We start from the raw sequence: 19,788 nt of genomic DNA on the forward strand, positions 1-19,788 counted from the left end.
GAAGGGAGGGGGGGATTGCAAAGTGCAGGCAAAAAAAAAATGGGAGGATCTGGCTTTTGAAGTTGCAAATTTTACCTACAGTGGAACTCCAGAGGGAGATTAGGTAAACGTGTGTGAAAGCGGGGGAATGAAAGCATGCAGCATGAAAGACGGAAAGAATGTCAGACAGAGAGAGGCACCCTGGGGGCTGGCAGAAAGTTCATTTAAAACAAATTTGTTATTCAAAAAAGGACTACAGTTCAACTAAAAGCTCCCAGCGCAGGCAGAAGACTCAAAGCGCATTAGGTAATCGAGGTCTTTCTTTCTCTTCTCGTCTACTTTTAGGGCTCGTTCGGCTCTGTGTATCGATGCACTGCCTCTAATGGTTAAATCAATGTCACAGAGTAATGGAAGTATCACTTAGCATAAACCGTCTCCTAAAGTAGATTATGGAGCAGGTCACAGTGCACGGTGCGGGGAGGGGCAGATGAAGCCCCGGCTGTTCTTCGATATGGGTCATCAGCTGTGGTGCTGGGAGAGAGCTGAGTGGTCGATACGGCGGCGGAGACGTCGCTTTACTATCTGTGCCTTCAACAGAGGAGTTGGAGCTTTGTGAAGAGTGCCCCCCCCCCCCCCCCACCCCTCCCCGAGAAAAAAAACCCAACAAACTAGGAACCATCAGTGCTTATTAAAGCATCGCTCTGTCTCCATTTTAAAGCCCCAACCCTAATCCGTTTACTTGAATTTGCCATTGTTGCAACTTATTGATTTTGAACCACAGTCCGAGTTAAACATAACATTTTGTGACACAGCTAATGCGCTGCGTAATGGCTTTCAGCTGCCAGTGACATTATTGCAGGTACTCGGCGTCAGATGGCATCTGAAAGTGAGAAGGAGAGATCAGAAACAGAAAGGGAGCTCAGCAGCCCGTGGTCGGCTTCCTGTATCTGTTTACTGTTTGCCAGCTCAGCACGACGCAGTAAAAAGGAAATGCCGGAGTAGCCGATTCATATTCCACTCAGGTCCCTTCACACAGACAAGATAAATATATAAAAAGAGGTAAGACACTAGAATGGAATAAATAAAAGTGAAAGGCGAGGGGAGGGGGTCCTAATTAGCTGTTGTTCTTTGATGTGCCCGTCACCCACGCTGCCTATGAACCTTTCAATTAATATGTCCCCAGCCAAGATGGCTGCATCAGCTATTCTCTCCGTACTGCCCATCCGTTTCTTTTTACTCAGTCTTGTCAGAAGCCTGAGTCTATTTAGCCAGGGGAGCTCCATTAAGAAGCCAGAATTGAGCGGCGGAGAGAAGAAAGGAAATGAATTGCATAAGAATAATGTCCAAAAAAGACTGAGAGGGTTTGACAGTAGAAATAATAGAGGAAGTGAAGAGGAAGACTTGAACTGTGTGCTAATGAAAGTAGAGGGAAGAGGAGAAAACATGAGAACCTGGGTAAATTATAGATGACGGAGGGGAGGGGGCTGAAGATGTTCAGCAAACCAGATTTGTTGTGTCAACATCAATGATCCAGGAGACATCTGATATTTCTATGATACCTCTGATATCATGACCTGACTGAATGTCAACTCGGGACATCTATGGCTTTAAAGAAATTCTCCCTCTTTGAAAATGACAACGGTTTTGCTCCCTCTATCAGTACCACCTTCTTTGACTGATGTGACAGCACGTTAGCCTAAATAAAGTTCCTGTAGGATGGAGAAGCATCACAGCCAGTGGGAGGATGGAGTGTTTTTAGATGGCAGGAGGAGAAAAGAAGTTTTGTCGCCTCAACGGAAGGTTAGAAGCCCCCATGATGAATGGACCGTGAAGGAAAAATACGCTGATCACACTCCGGGAAGCTCTCGTGCCACCCAGCCACTCACTTGCCTGTTTTTTCATGCCCTTTCCTGTCTTTTGGAGCTTGATCACAGCCGTGCCGTGTGAGGAGCGACGAGGGTGAGGATCCAGCATCGCCGTGTGATCCTGCTCTCATAATCTTGTTTATTAAATGTCTATTCAATTAAAAAAGGGGGCTCGGGCCTCCGTAGGTGATGCACTGCTCTCAGTTACCACTTTGTCAGTGTCGAGAAAAGGAGCTGAGGCCAGGCCTACCCGAGTGTGAAATTAAACAGGTGATAAATTTCCCTGTATGGCCAACAGTGGGAACACTGTCATTTTTCATTACTGCTAAATAAAAAGGCAGGAGAAAACAACTTCCATTTTTATGCCGTGCGCTCCCCTCCTCCCAACAAGACTAATGAGGATGGTTTTTAAGTCAGGTCTACGTAAGCAAATAAATCAACACATTCACTTCCTCTCTGGGCTTATCTTAGATTTGAAGTATGGAGTGGGGAGTTGCGCATACTGGTGATGTAGAGCCCTGCCGCTGTCTACAATAGAGGCAGAAAAAAAAAAACAGAATTACATTTTGTGACAAGGGTGCTGTATAACACAGCATGTGCTCTTAATTTTGCCAAATCTACCACTGATACTGTACATGCAGGCAAGGGTGAATCCATCAGCAGCAAATCCTGTTTAAGACAGGCAGGAGGAGAGAAGTAGAACAACTTTCTGCAAATTGGTTTTGACTGTTTTACAGGCTTCCTGTGGAGGTTCCGGGTCAGATTTGAGGGGACCGAAAGAATGGGGGGGGGGGCGCAGAAAAAGACAGAACCGGCTGCTGCCCCTGGGGTGAAATTTATTGATTTCCGCCGAGCCCTTCTCCACCCCTGTCTGTGAAAGCCTTGTCGCCCCTTTTGTCAAGAAGGACAATTTTGATGGAGAGGAGTGCAAAATGGAAAGAGATGTGAGTGGGTGGGACAGCAGGGTGCGATGTGGAGAGCAAAAGGAAAAAAGAAAGGGGAAAAAAGAAAAGATTCTATTGTGTAAGCCTGATAGTTCTCTCTGAATCAAAATGAGCAAGCGATGGGAAAAAGGAGAATGCTGAGAGACAGTATGGTAGAGAGAATAAAATATAAAAACAAAGCCATCAGCCACTGCTAGCAGAGCAATGCCCTTGGGATGCAGATGAGAGTACTTTTTGCCTGATACAACCAACAGACAATGAGGAGTGTGTAGCTGCGTGTGTGCGTGGTGACAGTGAGTCTGCACGTCTGCATCGAGGGCATACAGTTTCACATTTCTTCATGCTCCACATACAAAAAAAAGGTCACTTATCTCAGTCAATGAAATGATGTTAAATCGGCCACAAGAAGCTTTGATGGCGCGATTCGCCTCGCAGGCCTGGGGCCAAATATGGCAGGCAATGGTAGTGGGGGGGTTAGGGAGGAAAAAGAAAAAAGACCCCTGGCTGTAGCAATCAAAATGGAAGTAGATTCCCCCTCATCTCTATTTGCCCTGTCCTCCATCTACCCCCTCCTTTCTTCTCTCCAGCCATCCCTCCTGCTGGCAGGTGTAATCTGCTCCCCTTCACACCTTGTCAGTAGATGACTATGTTCACTGTGATGGCCAACTAGCCACAAGGGAACAGCAGCATTGCCACTGTCTGCATTCAAAACCAGAGGCTGGCATTTTGCTCCCTCCAGAGTTGTCCCTAAGAAGGGGATGAGCGAGGGACTGTGATATCCCGCCTCAGTCTGTCAGCGCTGATCAAGATATGATCTGCACGGTGAATTAGAGTTCATTTATTCAGAATGCGAAGCAATGACAAAGCTACAGGCATGGAAATGAGGGATACTCACATTAAGTGCCATCGGTCACGCATTTAAAAGCCTAATTGAATAGAAGAGCTAGATAAAATGTGTACCCTAGCTGTCACAACACAAACAAACACAACCTAGCCCTCCTAATAAAAGCCGAGCATTATAATTCGTGCTATTACAGCTCGTGCTGCAAATTCAGGTAAAAGTACATGCGGTAATCACCAGCCTACAATTCACAGATCATCTTTTTAGCAGACATAATATTCTCAGGCTCTAATATACTTCAGTCATCTATACTCAGCCCTTACCTCATTTTTAGCTACCTCTAATGCAGGAAGCATTTAGCTTGGGATGCCATCTACAAGTTCCAAATATCAAATGAAAAACTGTCTGCAATTAATTCATTTCAGTTTATTGAGGCATCAAGGAGCAATGGGGGGAAGCGGTGAGATCAATAAACAAAAACCAGCTGCAGCTCATACATTGCACAGGCACGCTCGCGAACAGAGTCAGCCAGACAAGCAGCCAATGAAAACACTGCATTGAAAACGTACAGCTGACCTGAGCTTAATCACCCAGAAGTCATTTCTGAATTTCTAACAGGTTTTGTTTACAGAAACACACCGCGGCTGTCGCAGACGTCGCAGCTACGAATCCACAAACGACTAAATACGGCACCGCAGGTCACTTGATAAAGATAATTACACCGTTTCAAAGTCCATTTCCTACCTTCGTCGCAGCTGCCGAGCCTCGCCACGTCAATTCTCGTCATCTGCATGCAGGAATGTCTGCGAAGTTCACACTCATTGTCGTAGGTGGTGCCATCACTTCCACACACCGGGGAGTAGGGCTCGCCTGAGCACGGCGGGCACTCACACCTATTCTGGACGCACCGGGCACCCATGGCACAAACAGTGTTGCCACATGTTTCTGTATTAAACACACAGCAGAGGGGCAGGCCACAGCATGACTGGTGAGTTATTTTGATGGATATGATCCACACGGACATTCAAAGTCATCTCTGGAATATATTTTTAAACAGGATTTCTCTTTTCCTTTTTCTATTTGTCATGCACGCTGCTTCCCCTCGTAATATATTCCACTTTTAAAACATATACAGCACATGCTGCTGGAGCAATTTCCCATCTGAGAATTCAGTTTGACAAGTTTGCTTGTATTTGAAGTGCCTGCAGTTTTATGAGCTTCCTGATGGGCACTATTTTTACATGTCATTTCCATATTTAACTCAGAGCCAGAGGAAAGAAATGAATCTTTCACATATGAACATTGCACACTTTTTTCCCCTAGCCTAATATCAAATCACCAGTTTGTGCTAAGATCGCTGATGTGTCCTTCATATTTATACTAATAATGACACACTGAAGATGACATACTGTAACTACCAGACATATTCTCCATAAATGTACGCATTACTTACTGCACTCTCCTTGGCCGACCACTCGGAGGTCCATCTGTTGTTTGCAGGCCCGCACATGCAGCTCACACTCGCTGTTGTAGGTGGTACCATCGCTGCCGCACACAGGCTGGTAGGACTTGACACACTCTGACGGACACACACACTGCTTGCTCTGGGCATCGCAGATTGCCCCAAAAGAGCAGTTGGCACAGGCCTCATCTAGATGGGGACAAGAAGGCAAACAAATGGTTAAGTGTGTCTGTGCATGTGTGCTTCCTGTGGGATTACATAACCTTGGCGCCGAGGTCTGACTCTAACAGAAACGGTGAATTTAGAGGATGTTAAGTTTCTTTTACACTGCTCGTATTAATGTATGGTAGATTTAAAATGGATTCTCTTATGTTATCATTATGCAAATGCAGTGCAGTGCAGTGCTTTTCAGCTCATCTTACTTTCTGATGATGCTTGAAACATCACTTAAGTGAATATAAAGTTGCGAGGGAATGAGTTTCTGGCTACTACAGATTCTTAAAGTAGTGTTGGTTTGTCATTTGGTCACAACATTAAAACTACTGACAAGTCAAGTGAATAACATTATCACATTAGGTTATAATGTTCTGCTTGGAAACACTGGGTCCTGTCATTCATCTATATGTTACTTTGATATCACAGGGGGTCATATGATTGTTGGGTTTTTCTCTGTATGCGTTGCTGTAGGGTCTACCTTACAATATAAAGCACCTTGAGGTGACTGGTGTTGTGATTTGGCGCTGTATAAATACAGCTGAATTGAATTACTTTGACGCACCCATTATCATTCATTTTGAAAATGTTGCAGACCAAACTGGTGAGGTGCTAAGCAAAGAAACCAAAACTGTGCCAATACAGGAAAAAGTTCAAACTTACAGCAAAAATATTTTACTTTACAAGCTCAGTATATGGAGTGAAGATTTGGAAAATTCAATCTTACTAGAGGATTGAAAATCAGAGTACTGAGATCCAGTTTTTCCAATTTTCCATTGCCCAGTAGAGGTGAGCACATTGTAGCCTCGGTATTGACGAGGCATTTTTGACCAGAAAACCTTCTTTCAAACGATGTTTTGTCCCTAGAGATGACTGTGTGGAAAAATCAATTTCTGAAATGCCCACAGTAGCCCGTCTGCCACTAAAAAACACGCCACCTTCAAAGTCAGTTTGAACGTCAGCAAGATGTCTTGAACACATCTACATGCCTAATTGGAGTTGCTCCCGTGTGATTGGCTAATTAGATATTTGTGTTAACAAGCAGTTGAACAGGTTTGCCTAATAAAGTGGCTGGAGAGTTATGTTACTCCTGACACATTGCATTGTTATATAAATAGACAAGGCACCAACGTCTAAAGGAACACTAAAACAGTTTGGGTAGAGTGACACATGAAAAGAATATTTTAAAAGAAATTCCACTAAAATCAAAACTCTTTCTTCTTGGTTAGTGTTTAGAAGGACACGGTAACAATGGAAATGAACAAAAGTGTAAAAATAACTCTGTTTTTTAAATGGATAAAAAAAGAACATTTGTATTTTATATGTGCTCCATGTCTCATAATAAAAAAAATGTCTCATTTGTTGCATTTTTCTAATGCAAAATTATGCTAAGAACTATGAGAATCAAGGCAAACATTATTTACTATTCAGAGCTACAGGAAATAACCTGTTTTCCCATTTTTCCTGGGAAAATGAGGAATTTGTATAAAGCTTTATTAGTGTACATGAGGTACATTCACATGATATTAAAGAATACAGAAAGCCGCACACATGCCAAACATGAAGTTTACTGCATGTCAGAGGTAAAAACTATGCCATGAAATGAAAAAAAAACTTCCCAGACAGAGCCCTACCACAGCACAAATCCATGGAGGAGGATTTTAGAAAAGATGCTAAAGTCCATGAAGTTCCCAGGAGCACAGTGGGTTCCATCACTAAAGAAATTTCAAGCCAACCAAAACCAGTCTTTCTGGAACTGAAACTAAATAGCTGAACACAATGAGCTTTGAAAATTGTCACCAAAAATAGATGAAGGTACCAGAAGGTCAACCGCACTCAGTCAATCAGGACTTTATGAGAGTGGTCAGAAACTGAAGCTAGTCCTGAGTAAAATCCACAAGAGGGCCATGCTAGAGTTTGCCAAATTACACTTAAATCATTCTGAAAGCATGAAGGAAACGATTCTCTGCTCTGATGAGACAAGAATTGAACTCCTTGGCCGAGTACCAATTGTTGTAAGTAGTGAAAGCCAGGTACTGGCTACTCCCATCCCTATGGGGAAGCATGGTGCCAGCACCATTTTTTGGGAAGCCTTCTCAGCAGCGGATGCTGAAAAGAACTAGCCTCAACTGAATGTGACAAATCACGCTTTCCCGTAAGATTGTAAGGCTAATCATATATGGCCCAAAATATGCTGTTTTTCCACCGCTTTTCAGTCAGAATCAAGCTGAGAACATCTGTATTCTCTCGCCAGATGCTACCAGAAAAAAAGCGAAGAGAGCTTTTGAAATCCTTGATTTTAGTATGAGGATTTATCTAGCTCATCTGTTGACTGATTGACTGAGACAACGTTTCCCTCAAAAGAAACAGCAGGGCAGGCTCAGGGTGCTGACTGAGCCCTCATGGGGACATGAAACAAATGAGAAGGCGAATCCAAGTCCTCATACACAGAAAAGGCTAGTAGTATAGACACCTTTTCCTCTGACACCAATTACACTGGGAGGATTGCATTAGCACAGCTCACTATCACATTCAATTAGGGGCAGGCTAATACCCACCGCTGATTTAGCACTAATTGAGAGAGGCAAGGCTGGCTGCTGGAACCCTCCACATTATTAATCTGTTTATTACTCTTTTAGAGCCATTCATTTCCTTCATCTCTCCATCTAGTGTGGGCATCCACTGCTTTCTTGATTAACAGCTATCCACTCAGAAGTGGATATGGCAAGAAACGTGGCACTTTATGTACAGTATATGGCCTGTGGGAGCCTGTAGGAGCAAACGTTTCATTCTGTGGAGGTGGAATGATCAGTTCTATGAAGACATGCTTAAATTAAACTGCACGAGCAGGACATTCAGGGCAACTGTCTAAGCTAAATTCATGTGTGCTTTTGCTCTGGGGCTATTTTTCACAGTGTGGCCTTCTGTCTTGAGTTTGAGTTTGGGGACATCTGAGTGCCTTGGCACCCGATGACATTTTTCTATAATCATATTTTAGGCTCCAAATTTGTTGCAACAGTTTTGGATTGCTCTGACCTTTTCCAACATGTCACATTTTTTTTGCAGAAGGACCTTTACACTATTTTGCTGTTGAAGACCTGACCAGCACAGACCCGTTCAATACTCTTGCTATCATCTCGGTCACACACAGCAATCCAGACCTCAGCGTCGGTGGCTGACCTCTCTGATGCATTTTGTTTATAGGATGGGAGCAAATTCCTGCAGATTCCGCAATCTTGCAGAATCATCACATTACCACACCATACTTTCACAATGGGGTGTCACATAAGAGTGGAATATAGAGGTACCATTATTGCTTTTGTCAGTATTTAATGGCTAAGAGTACTTAACAATTATTTTCATTGCTCTTTCTATCCGAGCTCTCGAGGAAAAAAAGAATCTCCCCTGCACAGCTTTCCTATGACAAAAAAAGAAATAAACATAAAACATAGTAAAAGTGTACTGCTGTGGTCGTGGATCCTCTGTGGCTGAGACAGCTATAAATCAGGAAGTGGAAGTGGTGAGTGTTGTCCTTTATCAGGCCCTGTGTCCTGATAGTAGCCTCGCTTCTTTATCAGCTCCTGCCCCTCGCACCTGGCTCTCTGCACTGCCTGATCCTCCAGACAACATGCTTCACAGACAGAAGAGGAGGAGAGCCTCAGTTCAAAGCCGGGAAAAGAGAGGAGATTGTTGCCATTACTGATAATGTTAGGATGTGTACTTTTTGTCATGTCTGATCTCTGAATCAGTCGTCTTCAAGTCTGTCATCACAATTTCTGGGTTTCAGTGGTTTCTGAAGGCAACCTCGCAACCATTAAAAGTTCAAAATTTAAGGTAAAAAGTCTGGCTGGCCATTATGAAACACAGACATGACAATAAAGAATGGGAGATATTACAACAGGGGATCTTTCATCTCATGAAAATGCTTTTCAGGCGCAAGAACCTAGAGAAATACAGAGTATGACACACTGTCCAAGATCAAAGTAAGATATTTTAAAGCCTTTTTGTGTGAGGTCTGATAAAAAACCAAACAAAACCTGACACAAATATTAACTAAATAGCTTAAGAGTCAGCTAAAAATAAGTTTTGCCTTTACAGCAGAATGATTCAGGCCAATAAAGGCTCAAAGATGGCACCATTCTCTGGTCCAAAAACAGCTGCCAGCTGTGAGTATGGCGATCGGCTGATCATTAGATATGCTTAATAACATTTGGGCAACCATTTAGGCAGCACTGGCACCCAGATCACGGGAGTTAGAATGTTCGCCATTCAGAGCAAGTCTGCCATGAGTCTGGCAATAAGGTGTGCTTAATCTAGACTCTGGCTGGGGTACACCAGTTTGGCATATGTGAAATCTACAGTATGTTTCTAAGACGTCTGAAGGTGCTCTCTAAAACGGTAATACTGGCATGGCATGGAGCAAGGTCCAGGTCAAGCTGAACATGGTTGCATGGCCTAACAAGTGAGCTACGGTGGCACCCAAAACAAACTGTTCCTGAGCCTGGGCAGTGATTTCCATGTCTGTTTTTGATACAGTGCCACCTGAAGGCCTGAAGATTGTGGGGTTCACATGTTGAATTTCCTCCTTGTCCCTTGCACAAAGAGTTCTCCAGATTATCAGAAACATCAGATTTAGGCTATGTCCACATGTACACGGGTATTTTTGAAAACTGAGATTTTCCGTTTTTGTTTTAAAAAATAATCCCGTCCACACGTAAAGGCAGAAATGAAGAAAAACGCTGCTAGGAACATGCCAAAGCAGCAGGTGGCGCTATATTCCTAACCGTGTAGAAATGTTGGCCAATCAGAAGTCTAGAAACCTCGGTGGGAAAAAGTAAACAAAGCTGGGGCATAGAAGCAGAACAGAGTCGTATGTGTGGAGGGACAGTAACTGTGTGTGTATATGTAAGCATTTAAACACTGCAGAGAGTACAATTAACAGTAACAGTATTGTAGAAATTCATTTCACCGAAACAATAACGTGGCGCACACTGTGACGTCAAAAAAAGCGCACACCTTTGACGCTGCGTTTTCTGCGTTTTCTCCGTTTTTCTCGTCCACACGTAAATGCAAAAATGGAGTTTTAGAAAATATCCACCCTGGCCGGAGTTTTTAGAAATCTCCGTTTTCAGTGACCGAAAACGCTGTTTACGTGTGGACGAAAGGTGCAAACGCATAGAAAAATCGGCGTTTTCAACGGGTGTACGTAGCCTTAATATACCCTAGACCACAGGTGTCAAAATCCAGGCCTCAAGGGCCAGTGTCCTGCAGGTTTTAGATGTGTCCTTGATCCAACACATTTAAATGGCTAAATTACCTCTGAATGAACTAATGAACTAATGGTAATGAACTAATCATTTGATTCAGGTGTGTTGACCCAGGGTGAGATCTAAAACCTGCAGGACGCCGGCCCTCGGGGCCTGGAGTTCAACAGCCCTGCCCTAGACTTTGAGATATACAAAGATTTTACAATGTTACATTGACAAATGTTATTTTGAAGTTTGTATAAGTCATTTTTTCCGGACTGGTGAACCTGTGGCCACCTTTTATTTTTGAGAAACTCTCTAAGATGCTCTTTTTGTACCCAGTCATGTTACAGACATATTGCCAGTTAACCTAATCCATTGTAAAATGTATCTCTAGCCGTTTCTTTTTAGTACCACTTAGTTTTTCCAACCTTTTGCTGCCCATATACAAACCATCTTGAGACCTTCAGCCGTCATCAAATTCAAAATGAGCTAATATTTTTCATGAAATAGTAAAATGGAGCATTTTAAACATTGAATGTGTTTTCTATGTTCTACTGTGAATAAATCATTAGGTTTATGAGATTTGCAAATCATTGCATTCAGTTTGTATTAACGTTTTAATAACATGGAATCCAAACTTCTTTCAGGGTTTCATAATATCCTCACGCATGTCTTTAACTATCAAAGAAAACCTTTCTTCCTTTGGATGAGGACCTGCTAATATTTTGTCAAGGTCCCCTTGGAGTCCCAGAGATCTGATGTTAGCAACTTTGCACTTTGACAGTTTGTGCTGATGTGTTTGGACAAAGTGTTTGTGGAGCTGAAGGTGAGAAGGAGGAACAGGAGCGGGTTGGTAGAAAAGTGTCCTTGAAAACATAAAGAACTGACTCATTGAACAGAAAAAACAACAACAAAGACCCTCCAGCTTTACAGCATTTTTTGGATATCCTTACTGGGGAACACCTGAACTGCAGCTGAGGGGTTCTGGGAGGAGTAGTACTTCAGGATTAAACAGAAAGAAGCATGTTGCTTTGTGTTTTGAAGGCTTGTGAACATGCCTGGGTGATAACAACTCCCCTGTTGATGCATGCCTGGCCAGTACACTATTAACTCTGCCCCCCACTTTCTTTGCGCCTCATCATCTTATTTACCTCCATCTCCTTTCCTATGAACATTTATCACATTCTCCTCCCTCTTTCCCTCTGCCCTCTTTTATTCTCTCATTTTTTTCTCACAGGCTGCCTCTGTGACCTATATTTCTTACTCAACTGAGAATATCATTTCCAACACCTATGGGAGAAAAAAGGGGAAGTTGTTATTTCTGTTTCTCAAATGATTCAGGCACCTCTGCTCTCATCTGTTTGGGTAGTCAGCATGAATGGGCTTTTTTCCTGGGATGACTGATATCCAGCTGGGGGGTCTATTAACCAAGTGTACCTCTTCCAGCCCCGGTTACAAGGTGGGCCGCCACTCCAATGCAGGAGGAGGAAAAATCTCTGAATAATAACAAATGTCACTCATATTGCTATCAGGTTGCACCTGAGCCATATAGATAACCACTATGTTTCCAGCCCGGAGGGATAGAAATGAAATTATGTCTGGGCCCATGAGAGGCAATAAGCTGCCCACACACACACACACACACAGTTAAGTTCCCTGTTGTGGCACTTCTCTCACCCGTTACACTATTGCTACCCTCACAGCCTCACCTAAGCTCCTACTTCTGAGCCTGGCAGCCATAAATATGACAGCATACACACTATAGAGCATTTGGATGGAAATAACAAAACGGCAACAGTAAACAAATGCATCCTTTCCTTGGTGAGTGTTCAGGAAATCATATAAATGAAATAATATAAAGACCAACAGTACTGCTGCCCCTCATCTCTTTATATTTTGTTAGGAAAATGGGAAACAGGTGCACCGATTTATTCAAACAAATTCAAATACACATGGAAATACACAAAGTATTTCCAGGCAACAGTAAAGTTTGAGGTTTTACAGTTCTAATAAGGCTAAAAGTTAATATTTGGTATGACCACCTTTATTATTCAACTCAGCCTGAACTCTCTTATGTAGACTTTCTGTAATGTCTTTAAGTAGGAATTGTTCTTCCAGCTTCCTGAAGGACATTCAAAGCTCTTCTTTGGATCTTGGCTGCCTTTTGTTCCATTCTCTATCATGATGATTCCACACTGCTTCATTAATGTTGAGGTCTAGGCTCTGGGGAGGCCAGTACATGACTGATAGTGTTCCACTGTGGGTTTTCTTTTCTTTCCAGGTATGCTTTTACTGGCAGTTACACTGGCATTTTGTTTAGAGAGGTTACACCATGTTTTACAGATGAATGTAGACACTCACCTGTTTACTGACCTCCTCTGTACAGTACAGTAATGTATATCCTGATGTATAAGACCTGTTGCCACTTTTCACTTTTCAGTCCAACTCCTGTTTAATTTGGCATATCTCAGCCTTTTCTCGCCGTTTACCTCACTTAAAGATGGCTTCTTGATGGCCACTATTCCACTGGGATTTCTGATGAAGGTTTGGTGAGCATTAGCTGAAGGTCCAGATGCATCTTGGATCGTTTCCTATGTCTCCTTATTGTTTTCCTATTTCTTAAGGACATGACTTTTAGCTACAATTGATCTACTGTAGTTGTTTAATCCTGCCAATTATTCTTTTGTCGTTGAAGCTGTCAGATAATAACTCTTTGGTAATCGCCTTTTTGGTAGGAAATTGAGTAAATCATAGCAGGAGATGTCAATACAAGATGCTTTTTTTGTTTGAATGATTCATAAGTCAGTGACATAAGTGGCTTAACAAGCAAAAAACACTTATCTGAAAATGGTCAGGTACAAGGTATGGGCTGAAAATGTGTGAAAAAACAGCCAATGTCCAAATAAAAATGATGAAAGAGCTTCTGGAGAATTACTGATAAAGAAAAAACACATATATAAGAAGGTCTGGCTCCTTGGAAATAAAATCTAAAGAAATGAGGGGGGGCTCGAGACTTTTGCACAGTCTGTATATTTTGTAAGCCTAATTATCACCAGTGCTGCTGCTCTTCTGCAGTGCAAAGGTCAGACATTCTCATTTCATTCACCTTCTTTCTGTGCATATATCTTTAACACCTAATTCCTATTCTTCCGACTCCACCTGAAGGCAGCACATATTGTTTCGCTCCTTTTCTGCCTCGTGAACCTGTATAGTATATTAGTGAAGGGAATAGCTGGTGATAATTAGGTGAGATAATAGCTTAAGTCAGTCAGTTGTTATGGTGCTGAATAAAAGCCCAGTAAAGCTGCGCAAACAGCCCAGAAATAACCCACATTATCATCGCCATCATTTCTCGGCTGGCTCGCGCTTGGCAAGCCAATGCCTCAGCATTTTTATGGCACCGTTGCGCTGACGCAGGCCTGTTCCTCTGGGAGCCAAGAACCATCCATAGTGCTGGATTACACACAGAGTCCCTCAGCCCCGCCAGCTCGCCCTGCCTCTCGCTTTTTAAAATAAAGACTATTCATTACCGCGGAGGGACTCCGAGCCGTCTACCTGTGGTGTGGCACTGACGTGCCTGCCCACCAACTGAACACTGCTTTAGATCTGTTTCTCTGCGGCATACATCCTTACACGCTGGAGTTCAATTAAGAGAAAGCTGGGAGGGGAGGATGACAGATGTAGTACACAGGCAGGCAGAGAATCCACATAGCAACTCTCCAGGAACTAACTCTGTCATTCTAAGTATAAAACTCTAAAAAAACAAGCTCTGTTAAAAGACTTTGATTCCTTTGTGCAAAAAATAAAATAAATAAATAAGTAACAACCATAAAATCTTTTCACACTTTAGATCACGAAGAGCAAACTGATTGTGCTGCACTGATCATGTTTGAAACTGCTCATCTCATCCACAAATACAGTACTGCAGAGGCCAACAGACTTTTGCTGTCGTCAAAATATGCAGGAAAAAAAATCGATTGCATTAAAATTGAGTTACACAGACAGTCTGGCCATGGGGCTAACAGCCACTGTACTTCTGCCCAGTTTGAGTAAAAAGTGAATGACTTGATTGTAGACAAGCAAGAATACTCAATAACCAATTAGAGTCCATGGGAAAATTGGCGTTGCAAAATGGCATTATGCCACAGAGTACTCACTGAGTGGCTTTACCAAGCTGCAAAAACCTGTCCATATGGCAGTGTGCCAGCATAGTGGGTATAGAGATATTTTTACCACTTGAAGCTCCGCTGTCGCTGGTATACTAATGACTAGCTGATACTCTGGCAGTGCAAGACAAAGCCAAGTGACTCATGTAGCCAATTACAGAAAAATATGCACCGTGCTCTGTTTCATCAAAAGCAAAGTGCATCTTCACTTAAAGGTCAAAACAGGCAAATTGGAGTTGTGGTGTTGCTATAGAAGGGCTGATGATGAGCACAGAGGAACAGATAAAGAGTAATGGACAAGTCATCGTGAAATTCATCAGTGTGTTAAGTATTGATTTGCCTTTGCTGGATTTGAAACGGCTCCCAGTGGGGTCACACATGAATATAAAGTTATGGGTGTTAATTGTTAACGTCTGTGGATTATAATTTTGCCTCTCCGCATTGTGGTGCTATTAATTAATTTGCTAAATCATATTCCGAGATCCTTCCATTTCTGTAAGCTATGATTCACAGCATTTCACAGTCATGTCTCCTCACTATAGCTGACTGCATGGGGCAATGTGACCGTACGAGCATGACGTTAATTTGAAATTCATTACTGAGATGCAAGCACTTTTATATTTGGATTTTGTGACAGTGAGTACTCACCGCAGGGTCCTTTGTGTTGGATGCTGATTTCCTTCTGCAGCGCACAACCCATCAATCGCATCTCGCAGGGGCTGCCGTAGGTCTGGCCGTCGGATCCGCACACGGGGTCGGACGTTTGCGGGCAGGCTTCGGAACACTCGCACACCGCTTCGTTGTTCTTGACCACACACTCTGCCCCGTGACTGCACGCTACATGCAAGCACGGGCTCGGTATGTTGAGATCTGAAGGCCGACCACCCAAGAGACAGAGATCACAGTTAGAGGCATGGTAGCAAACAGTACAGCCTTAGTGGTCGGGGAGAATATAAAGTTGAGGTTGGAGAGAAGTCTGGGGTTGCAAAAGAGCACAGGTGATAGTGAGGTAAGTTAGAATATCGCTACAAATAGAAGCGCCGGTTTTTGTGTTAGAAAGTGTTTAGGGAGAAACAGAGATATGATGGAATATGCAATGCAGCCCTACTCCTGTGTCACCTCAACTTCCTTAGTTTCCTATGTCATTTCCTTGCCTTTGTACCTATCCTGATGTATCCTGAATCTTTGAAGAGTCCACGGAATCCGGAGGCACGAGGACAGTGGATAAAAACATGTCCCTGTAGCACAATAGAGATGAAACAGCCTACGAACAATGGTTGCACTGCCTTTTTTTTCCCTGCGCGTAAACGCCTGGATTAATTGACGTTCCCAGTGTGCCCCTTCAAAGGCTGCCATTTGCATCTCAGTGAGAGCCATTGCTTCAGCCAAAGCTGGTTGAACTGACATGCAGGAGCAAGAAAAGGAAGAGCACCAGGGATAGAGTTTGCTTTTTGAGAGAGTGAGAGAATTAAAAAGAGAAAGAAATAGGCGAAAAGAAGAAAGAGTCCTCTGCTTAATAATTCAAAAAAAGGCAAGCTCCTGGGCAGAGGCAGATATGAAATGTGAACATCAGAGAGAGGTGTCTGCCTCAGTCTTTTCTCCTCACACGCTAACTCCAGCATGACTTCATTAAAACGAGGACAGGATTTTGCACCCATGGTTCTGGTAGCGGCAGATGGGTGTAGGCCGGGGCCGATAAAACCTGACTTGATCAGAACAGAGTGAAAACCTGACGAAAAAAATGGGCGTGAACAGCGCTTTGATCACAGCCTCCCATCCCATCACTTCTTTAAAGCTTTATGTAGCAGGGAAAATATTATATGGCATCGTGTGCTCTCTGAGTCGGGGGCGCCGGCATGCGTGCGCGAGCGCTGCCGGCTCAGCCCGACGGTCGGAAGATTGAGGCCTTAGGTGGGATGGTGCGCACTCCGGTATCGAGAGCGAGCAAAAGATGATAGCCTGGCACCGTAGTGGTTTTCATTTAGAAAGTTTCACGCATGAGGAACGGATCCCTCTGCTAAATGTGGTGTGTCTGCAGATTAGAGGAAAACGCAGACGGAGGCATCAAATAGTTTCTGATGAGAAGCCGTGGTTGAAATGGAAAGTGGTGCCGTTTCACAACCAAAGCGAAACAAAACTTGCTTCCTCCTTCTGTGCCACCTTTCTTGTGAGCTTTGGTTAGATGAGTAGAGGTGCTGTCATGGAAACTGCCCTTTGTAATGACGCCACCCATGGCTCCATCATTATTGAGACCATTATGGGATTAGATAGCAACACGGGGGTGTTGTGGGTGGGGGGCTGACTTGGCATGTGCGAAGCCCCATGATTCATTTATCAGCTCAGGGATATTCAGCTGAGCCTCAACTCGTAGCGCTAACACGAGGGGGGAAATTATCAACTGATAACGCAGACGGTGGCAATTAGCTTGTTGCACTCTGATGAAAGAAAGGGGGTATGTGGGATAAAGATCAGTGTTATCTACATAAGACAGATCGTTTGGCTCATCTGTCTGAATTATGATCACTCCTGAGCTGAAGTGCAGGTATTAAAATAAAAATGAGAGCAGATGTAACATAGTTTGTCCACGACCGCCTACTGTTTTCCCACAACTGTAATTGAGCAAATCTTTCCCGATCTCGAGCGAGGGCGCGGGCGCTCTCATTTCCGAGGGTGAGTGTTTCAGATTAAAGGGTGAAACACCGTTATTGATTTCTGCGTTGGGAAGGCGAGCTGGCTTTTCAAAAGAGCTCGGAGGTGCCACATAAATATGAAAGCTGCTCAATGCCACTTAATTCGGTGCCGCTTCAAAAACAATTGATTCCCTGTGATCTCATTTCAACGCCTTGTGTCTGTGTGTGTGTGTCTCCAAGTGCGTGTAACCGTTGTACGCTTGTGATCCGAGCTTAACTGTACAACCTTGGCCTGCATTAAAGTTCACCAGCCCACTTCCCAAGGACGGGCTCCTAAAACACAACTGCAGCCTCCGATAAGGCCTTTGTCTCCCATTCTCTTTGTTTCACACTCATAAAAAAGATGAAAGAATTCCCCTCCAAAACTATTTTTTTTATCATCCTCCACCTCTGGGGGGCAAAATTTCTGCCTGATTTATTAACTGGAGACAATATACGAGGGTGAGAAAAAAAAGACAATCTCCCCAAGTGTAAAAAGAATCTTGTGACACAGTTAAAAAAAAGAACTGAAGCTGTCTTTTTACTTTCCCTTGGATGCAGGGAGAAGCTTTGAAATGGCGGGCCTAAGCTTGGTCGCTCACAAGCCTTTTCCAGCTCTCTTTCGCTCTCTGGTCTTCTCCCAAATAGAAAAATCCATCTCTTCATGCATGTATCAGTCCTTCTTTCAGGCAAGTCCAGAATACACCATAGTTTCTGGCTTTAAACTGTTCTGTTTTATGCACGAAAATTAGCTTGACAGTTAGATGGGAGGTGCCAAACACACAGCACAGTAGCCAAGGCATTGTTTTAATGGCTGAGCAGGTGCAGTGAATTGTCTCTCATGGCCATAGAGAAAAGTGGAAGGAGTACGAATACTTTTCCTTCTCTCTATTTTTTTCCTTCTCCAATCAAGGATTCAGCTCTGCTAGTGCGTAATCTGCTCTGTTTCTGTACTACCACACCGGCTGACAGGACTTTACATTCCAGGTGTCACCTCAGTCTGTATCCTCTCCTGCTAGGAGGCATGTAAATTTATCCATTTTAATTAGTGTGGTATTTTAATAGCATGCCTCCACTTCAGGACTCAGGAGGGGATTACTTCGGGTTAGGCCGCAGTGTCACTAGCAGGCCACGTCAAATATTGAGAGGACACGTTCCTCTGATTCCCTGATTGCTTACCTGTCTGCCTGAAGTCTTATTATTGCCCACTTAGCGGAGTTATATGACAGATAAAGTGCCAAGGACACCACAGTGCTGCTTATAAAGCTTAACGGCTCCTTGTTAGGTTGCGCGATGGCACGGCGCGCTCCGGTCAGACTCAGCTGTGACTGTGGCTGCTGCAGTGAGCGGGCCCACACTGTTAACCCCACCGTAACATGTCGCTGAAATGCTGGGAGATTATTTTGGCGAGCGTTTCCTCCCATCTCCGCTCAGCTCATACATATGTTAATTGGACTTTTCCCCCCTCGGGTCTGTGTGCAATTCCAAATCATTCCCTATATTATGCAGGGCAGTGAATCAGTGTAATCCAGGTGATGCTTGCAGTGGCCAACTGGCAGGAATAATCACCTACAACTGCAACCCATTACAACACAGGATTCCAATAGGGTGCAGCCAATCTGCAGCAAAATCCCGCCTTCTGTGTGTCTCCATTGCCAGGGCTTTGATCCGACTCTTTTTACCTCCCTCACATTAAAAACATTTATGTATCATATTAGTCGAGGGAGAGGGAGGTGCAGAGAAAAGGCTATATTAGCATACAGCAAAAGGCATACCCGCAGGCTGTGTCTGTCTACCACTGAATACTTATCACAGGCAGGAGGTGAGTCGAAGCCTCTTTGTGCTTGTACAACTAAGAATGTGTTGCTCTTCAAAATAGAAACGAGCAAAAATAACATGGGGAGGGGACACAAGCTGGGATCCCCTGATCTTTTGACATATATCCGTCAGAGATGAGATGATACGCAAATATTGTTGGTCTAATCCAAAAAAGGTGGTGATCTAGTCATTAGCGTGTGTATGTTGCAGGAAGTTTAAAAAAGTAAAGAAAAAACGGCACGCCAGTTCGCTTCACTTACTGCATCTCCAATCAAATCAGGAGCTACAGCACGAGGAAGGCCTAGGAAGACATTTTTTTAAAAAATGAAAAGAAAACTGTTGAAATTGAAAGAACTGCATGGCTGATCACACCCCAACGGAACACCAAGCCCGCCTCAAGTCACTCCTGACACCCCGTTGACCCACATTTCTCTGCAATTTCTGCTCAATGACAGCCTGCGGGCCGCAGTAAGTGGACCGGCGGTCCCTAGCTGCCGTCAATCAGGCTCCCGCGGCACTTCCTCTAATTAACTTGATTAGCAATAACAGCACTGGTGATCTCAGGCTGACTTACACACTCAG

The 19,788-nt window shown here is 43.6% G+C and overlaps 1 protein-coding gene across 4 annotated transcripts in view; it reads right to left on the reverse strand.

The window, feature by feature from the left end:
• The window catches only part of agrn (agrin), a 259,074-nt gene that overhangs the window by 60,557 nt on the left and 178,729 nt on the right, over positions 1 to 19,788 (reverse strand). For all 4 annotated transcript variants that reach the window (XM_087834376.1, XM_006785304.3, XM_087834375.1 and 1 more), the window contains exons 8-10: positions 15,368 to 15,589; positions 5,083 to 5,280; positions 4,374 to 4,574 (exon numbers count right to left, since the gene is read on the reverse strand). In XM_087834376.1, the coding sequence (XP_087690502.1) occupies positions 4,374 to 4,574; positions 5,083 to 5,280; positions 15,368 to 15,589 (621 nt within the window). The remainder of the gene's footprint in view (positions 1 to 4,373; positions 4,575 to 5,082; positions 5,281 to 15,367; positions 15,590 to 19,788) is intronic.

This window comes from Neolamprologus brichardi, chromosome 20 (genome assembly GCF_056152115.1).
Source record: "Neolamprologus brichardi isolate AB-2024 chromosome 20, ASM5615211v1, whole genome shotgun sequence".
NCBI lineage: Eukaryota > Metazoa > Chordata > Actinopteri > Cichliformes > Cichlidae > Neolamprologus > Neolamprologus brichardi.